The sequence below is a fragment of the Acanthisitta chloris genome, unplaced genomic scaffold, assembly GCF_000695815.1.
Source record: "Acanthisitta chloris isolate BGI_N310 unplaced genomic scaffold, ASM69581v1 scaffold10858, whole genome shotgun sequence".
Classification (NCBI taxonomy): domain Eukaryota; kingdom Metazoa; phylum Chordata; class Aves; order Passeriformes; family Acanthisittidae; genus Acanthisitta; species Acanthisitta chloris.
In genome coordinates this window covers 1-7,482 of record NW_008685372.1, presented here as the reverse complement: position 1 = coordinate 7,482, position 7,482 = coordinate 1, and the positions used below count along the sequence as shown (strand labels likewise).

The 7,482-nt window shown below is 44.6% G+C and overlaps 1 protein-coding gene across 1 annotated transcript; it reads right to left on the bottom strand.

The window, feature by feature from the left end:
- Positions 1–1,043: 1,043 nt before the first annotated feature.
- LOC103807023 (beta-1-syntrophin-like) lies at positions 1,044–4,560 on the bottom strand (the record flags this gene model as incomplete). The annotated part of the gene is made up of 3 exons (XM_009079740.1): positions 1,044–1,152; positions 2,401–2,591; positions 4,364–4,560. Coding segments are annotated over 3 exons (481 nt in total), but the record flags the coding sequence as incomplete, so codon positions are not given.
- Between the last annotated feature and the right edge of the window lie 2,922 nt (positions 4,561–7,482).

Sequence of the window (7,482 nt, the reverse complement as noted above, 5' to 3'; positions counted from 1 at the left end):
CATGTTAAGGAGTGCAGCTCACGTTCCCTCCCTGGTGCATTTCTTCACTGTTGTGGAGCTGCTTGAGTAACTTTTCTGAAAACTCATAAAATTGAGACTTCCTCCTTCCCCACATTTGTTCTTCTATGAAGACCACACAGCCAGCCTCATCTGGTGACACAGTAAGGGTAGGAGAAGAGGAGGCTCGGCCTTCTGTTGGAAAACTGCCATGGAAATATGCAGCCAGAAGCTTCCATCCTGCTTCAGCATGGATTCAGGTTAACTGAGCTGGGGATCCCATATAGCTGAAACTCATTAAGCTATTCTAGGAAGTCACTACAAAATTGCACCCTGTGTTCATTAACAAAGGATGCTCCCACCTGCACTGCACTGACAGCTGGTTCTCAATACATCCCTACAGCTACTCCTGCTTTGGGTCCACTGCTAGGAATGTGCACAACACGTCTTCAATTTGAAACTGCCACTTGGCAGCAGCCCTCCAGCTGGTGCCTAAGCACAGCTGTACTGCTTTAGAGTGTCCAACTCAAAAGTGTGTATTTGCATGCTCTGCTGGGTATTCATGCAAGAGGTTCTGACAGTGCTCCAAAAGAAAAATCTTCTGTAAGTGGTGCACAGGTTACAACAGAAAAAATCATTTACTTTTGGGTGGTGGGACAATCTTGGGTGGAGAACTCCTCAACCAACCTTGAGCTTTCATCACAACCAATACCTGCTCTTGTCTGCTTAGCCCTTTACTTCCTCTATATAAACAAGCACATTGAAATAGGCACAATTTATGATTCTGGAACATTTACACGTATGGTACTACAGGATTTTACGGTCTCCCATGGGATTTTAAAATCCCATTATTTACAATGAAATCCCCTGTCTTCCTTGTCTTGCCATCTCTGTAGCTGATCAAAATGAAACCTGGGCCTTGGAAGACTGCAGAAGTGATGAAGGCCCAGTCCTGGACCCCAGGCTGGTGACTGCTGCTGGCTGGTACAGACTGCTGCTATTGACTGTACTTCACATTAGCATGGTCGCTCCGTTTCTCTTCAAAGAACAGTTGGATCTCACTTATGCCACCAAGCCCAGTCTTGTGATCTTTGCTGACAGGAAGGAATGAATGATGAAAACAATTGGTTTTGGACAGGAATGAAGGTCCAGTTGCTGAAAGTATAGAAAAAAATCAAGTTGAGAATTATTAGATTAGAATTCAAAACAGGAATCATTTGTGGAGAACTCGCTGAAATGCTGCCTGGTGTTTTGAACAGGCTTTATTAATAACAATCTTTCACTACAGCATATTGTTAGCATGCCATCAGCATCTTGCAGGCTGGTGAGACCATGGTACCTCTGGCCTTGCATCCTCCTGGGTGAGCAGCAGCAAACTGAGTCAGATGCCGCAAGCAGTTTTCCAAGAGGCTTAGCCCCTCTGTCTTTTCAGGCTCTATTTCTGACTAGGGATGGTGGTGGGATTGCTCTGTCTGATGCCCAGTGTATCTGCTGTTGATCACAGCTGAAGCACCTTCAGCTGGTGCTGCAGGTTTGCTCCTGTTTGCACAGCCAGCAGTGAGACTGAATTGAAACTTTTTTTTCCGTAGTCATGGTTCAGTTGATCTCACCGCAGGCTTGCTAAGCGTGACAGGCTTGTCAGTGTGAACAGCAGGTTCAACAACAGGGTCACATCAAAACAAACCCGCTTTTCCTTTCTACCAGTCATGTATCAGCTTTATTAAGAGCTAGTAGAAAATTCCCTTCTGAAAGCCTGACGATAAGCAGTTCCCAGAATATATTTTAATGAAGATGATGTGAAGAATTAAGCACCCAACATGCTCAGAACTGCTGAAAAATCTGGGAGGAAAGACCATGCTTACATTTGTAATTTACAGTATCTAAACAGCTCATTGGAATATGCACCTTATTTTTAAGCTTTGTGACAGCTTAGAAGCCTAAGCAGACAGTTTGCATTACATCTGCCTTAATTTTTTTTCAGCAACTACATGTTCAAAAAACATCTAAAACGCAGCTTGTTGTCATAACATGAAGTCCCTATGGAATTAATACGATCTCATTCTTTAGTTGTTTCACCCTCAATCATTTAAAAGTGAAATGGATACATACAAAAATTCTAACAGTTGGCTATATTTCATCCCTCTCTGCATGGTTTTACCATTTTAAGGGTCTTTTTAGTTTATCTCCTTCTTAAGCCAGACTGACATGCTGTACTATAAAGCATGGCATCTAAATACTGGTACTGAGTCCTAGCACTGGCCAACAGAACAGAATAGAGTTTTTCTGTTGGAAGGGACCTACAAGAGTCACCTAGTTCACCTTCCATTAGGGCTTCTCCACCTCACAGCCTGAAGGACCCAAAGAAATGGTAACATGCATCCTTTTGCTAAGCACAGTACTTACAATTTCTCCATCTTTTCCTCCAAAGTCTAAATAAAGCATCCTTATCCCATCATCCGAGGACATTTTCAGTTTTTCATAAGGATATTGTGCAATTGTCTTAGAGAAGGCACCATCTTGCGGTTCAGTTGTAAGGGAGAATCCATGTTCGTAATGGATGGTCAAACGGCACTCCTGGCTTTTGTATGTGCAAGCTGCAGGAGGAATCAGAATTGAGTCTGTAGCATTCTTACAAGCAAAACTTCCATTTGGCTGCAGATATCTGCATTTGACATTTGATCTCAATGCTATCTTGTGGAAACTAACCTTTCTTAAAACTGGGCTAATTCTGCTGTAAATGTCAGCCTGTAGTTTTGGAAAAACAACAGAAATCCTGTTGTGCAAGATCCAAGCAAGGTTTGTAATTACGGTGTAAACACACAGACTAAAATAGTGCTCAGCTGTAGCAGGACTCCAGTCAGTCCTTTCACTTACTTGCTCCATTCTTCATGTTGCAGCATACATCTACATGCTGACAAAAACCACTAATGGACTGAAGCCTAAGAAGGCTCAGGCTGGTGTTTCCTCCTTCCAAACCTTGACAGAGTCACAGCTGCTCTTCTTACGTCTGACAGACACAGCCAAAATCAATAAACACGGTGCACAATGCATGAGAAAATTAGACACTGTAAAAGGTTTCCCTAAAGTATTTTGACAAAGATGAAGACACTCCCGAGTCCTCATTAGTGTCGTGGTAATTGAAAAAGGGCCCAGATAATTGTATATAATAGCTACTGCAGCAGAAAGTCTGCATCTTCCCCACAGTTCAGAAACAGAGGCCATGATCCAAATTGAAAAATGAATAGTTTTGGTGTTCACATCCCAAATTCACTTTGCTATCATTTTCCTGTGAACAATTCTTCCAAGAAGGGTCCTTGGCACAGGGATAAAAGCACTGTGATAAAAGAAGGGGCTGATGCTCTCCTGCTTTTGGAGAGAACACGTCCATGCCACCGCACTGAGGAGATGGACATGTCCTCGAGGTGGTTCCCACTGAACCCTTGGGTTGGTTTCCATGTCAGGGGCCCTCACACATCAGCCCAAGCTCCCTGCAAGGCACGGGGCCTGGCAGCCTACAGGCAGGTGTCCCCATGTGTCCCTGACAGCTTCAAGAAATCAGAACTGCCCTTTGTCATGGGTGGATTTGTGCTTTGGCTCCTGCTCTCACACTTTTAGGCAAAGAATGGAGATAATGTTCAACATTAACAGCCCTGCTAACTGTAGGGCTAGTGGGGGAAGGACTGCAAATCCTGGGGGCACTTGAGAAATAACACAGCCTTAAAGCCCCAGAGCCATCCCAAGCTAACAGTTACCTGGCCACATGGGGCATCACTCCAGAGCATCTGCAGCCAATTACTTTCATTACAGTCGATTCTGCATGTACAGAAGTGCTGAGAAATGACACCCTGATGTTCAGGGAGGGAAATGACTACCCATCAAAATGTGGCTATTGGAGTGGTTCGTACTTTTTACTCCTCTCACATGTGCAGAGCTGGGTGAATAAATGACCAATTCACACTTGTAAATGTGCCAGTCCTCCTCTGCCTCCTCCCTCTGCAGGAGAAACTCCTACCAGGCTCACAGGAGTCTCCCAAATCTCAGAAAAATGCACTTTTCTGTGGGTTTCTGGACAAACCTCTGACAATTCACTCCTCCATGACATGAAGGCCTACATGGCTGGCTACAAACCTGTGTTTGAAACAACATGGTGAAAACAAAATCGTCAGTCAGTATGACAGTGACTGTGTCACTGGCTACAGGGGCCACACCAGCTGGAGACTGGCTCAGAAACCAAAAGGACAGTATTTTAAAAACAGAGCCCTAAACATGCACATTTTTAAAATGAAGCATCTGTAGCAGAAGGAACTTCATCTGCCAGGGGTGTCACGAGAAGGAGTGGAGATGCAGCACTGCAGGTGTTACTCACATGTGGTGATTTCCGTAATGAGCTCTGCAGAATTGTGGCAGCCCTGCACGACACTCCTCGTCCACAGTGAGAGGTCTCGACTAGTCTCCGTCCTGAACAAGTGGGTTTCAATCCCTTGCCTTGTCCCAGTACGGGTTGCAAAAGACAAATCCACCCCTGACTGCGGTGAGCCTTTTCCTGGGCCAGAATGAACCAACCTGCAATTGGATTTGAAAACACATCAGGGAATTCTAACACACAGTGCACTGCACCAAAATCACCACCTGAGCACAGCTCTGCTCTGCACATTCCTAAATGCATGTGGCTGGGAGCATGAGAACTTGCATCTCTGTATTCACTCAGAAGTGTGAAGATCCAAAGCAGTGAGCACAGAAGCAGCTGGACATGCAGGTGATGATGTGGATGCCCCAAGATTTCCTAATGAACTGTACAAAACACCCCTGTGGATAAGGAACTGAGAGAAATTACTGACTGATCTGTGGTGATGGAGTTTGGTCCACAGACACAAGTGCTCGCTCAGATCAGGCAGCTGAATTCAACTTTCACTGTGAAGTAGCATTTGCCATAAAGCTTAAACATCTGCAGACAAACTCGGTGATAAATGCTGTTGGATAAAATTAGAAGCTCTGTAAAATATGCAGATGCCAAAGTACTGTCTTGTACTTATTTTTCCCATAAGGAACCTGTAAAATGCAAAATGTTACAGCTCCTTGTAATCTGAAATTCTCTCACATTTTGCTGCAATTAACATTTTTTTGTCTGGCATCAACAGCTGATCTCCTGTGACCAGGAAAGGTTTGTTCATCTGGGCAAACATGAATCACAGGGAATGTTTTTGAGTGAGAAAATCAATACCTTATAGTAATCAATTCTTCTTTAATACTGCTCTTTTGTGTTGTTGGGTTTTTTTTTTCCTGCAGAAGTGTGGACAGTGAATACAGAATTCACTCAGGGACATGACACTGCTTCGTCTGAGAAGAATAATCCAGAGGAGCTCATCACTCTGAGATTCAGAGACTACTCCTCAGAGGCAATCACAAAATGGAATTCTTCTGAAAAGCTTATTTCTGTCATGAGTCTCCTGTTTCCCTTTCTGTAGGTAAACAATATACTTCATGTGAGACTATAAAGTATGTAGCATGGTAGTAGAACACTTGTGCTGAAGGATAAAACATTAGCTCATACTGATCAGCTACTGAATGCTAATTTGCCCTCAAATTATTGTTTTGCATCTGGAAGAATAGTTGCATGTTAGCTGACACTGTACAAGGATGCCATCAAACAGGGATGTTTTAATAGGAAAATAAAAGCAGAAAGGAAAGAAAGAGCACAAATCAAAACACCACAGGGCATCTGAAATTTTCCCCAATTCCCTGAAGGTCTGTGCTGACATTTGGGTTAAGTCCTTCTTTCATACCCCACTAGAAGGTTTGCAGGATTTAGTTATGCTCAGGTTCATGGAAACCTTGGATCAGCATCCTCCTTGATTTTATGGTCCCAGGAGCTCCCAGAAAGTGGGATGCAGAGCATCCTGGTCAGAGTGGCCCTGTCCTCTGTGTGGACAGGATGACAGGGCTTTTTTTCTCTCTAGAAGGGCTAGGCTAATGCCCCACTCAGCTCTGATACTCCTAACTGCACTCCAGGCAGATCTTGCAGTCAGGGAGTGAATGGCAAACAGCCCAAAAACTTCAATTCCTTTTCATCTGGCCTGAGAGGGTGAAAATTCTGAGGGGAAGCAGCCTGGAAAAATCACACCAAGTTTGTCATTAGAAATAAAACTATTCCAGCTTTTCCCTGGGTCATCCCTTCTTCTTTATGTAGTGCTCATCTGCTTTGCTAAAAAATGTTTTCTAATCTTTATGACACCGAGGGTGTGACAAACAGATGATTCCAGTGTTTTACTTCCTTTCAAAACACACACACCACCACCACAACCTCCCCAGTGCTCCCCCACACCTTTGTGCTTTATCCATACCACTGGCAGTGTAGGTTTTTCAGCATATGGACAGAATGAAGATGTACTTTAAAAATTAAAGTACGTGGACACATCCAACATGAGCACTGTTTCTTGACTGTCTTCCTCATTATCCCCTCATTATTAAAAATCCAGTCTTGCTATTTAAAAATCCTTTTCTATCTATCATACACTTCAGACTGTGCTTTGGAAAGTCACTCATTTAAACATGAAACAGACAAATATGTAAGGGATCATTTGATAGTATTCGATAGGCGCTGGTGAGGTCACACCTTGAATCCTGTGTACAGTCCTGGGCCCCTCAGGTCAGGAGGATATTGAGGTGCTGAGGCAGGTCCAGAGAAGAGCAACGAGGTTGGTGAAGGGACTCAAGCACAAGTGCCATGAGGAGAGGCTGAGGGAGCTGGGGGTGTTCAGCCTGGAGAAGAGGAGGCTCAGGGGAGACCTTATCACCCTCTACAACTACCTGAAAGAAGGTTGGAGTCAGGTGGGGGTTGGTCTCTTCTCCCAGGCAACCAGCAGGAGAACAAGAGGGCACAGACTCAAGCTCTGCCAGGGGAGGTTTAGGTTAGATATTAGGAAGAGATTTTTACAGAGAGAGTAGTCAGGCATTGGAATGGGCTGCCCAGGGAGGGGGGGGATTCACCATCCCTGGAGGGTTTCAAGATGAGACTGGATGTGGCACTTAGTGCCATGATCTAGTAACTATGGTAGGGTTGGACTTGATGATCTTTGAGATCTCTTCCAACCTGGTTGATTCTATGATTCTCTTTTATGTATGGGCCGATAGTAATGATGTATTTTGATACAGGTCAAAGAACTCCTAAACTTTTATAAAGTTGCATTCACATGATCTGTTTCATTTACATAGAAGATATTTTATCCTGAAGACGACAAAAATACCTTAAAAGGCAAAAAAATAGCCCTAGAAACCTCACACATGGCTTCCCATCACCACTGAGTCACTTTAGCAGATGCTCTGTGTGCGCCGCACCCCGAGCCAGGAAAGCTTCCCGGGCTCGGCCCCGGTACCGTCCCGCAGCACAGGGAGCTGTGTCGGTCCCGCAGCACAGGGCGCTGTGTGTGTCGGTTCCCGCAGCCCGCGGCTCTGTGTGGTTCCCGCAGCCCGTGGCTCTGTGTGTGT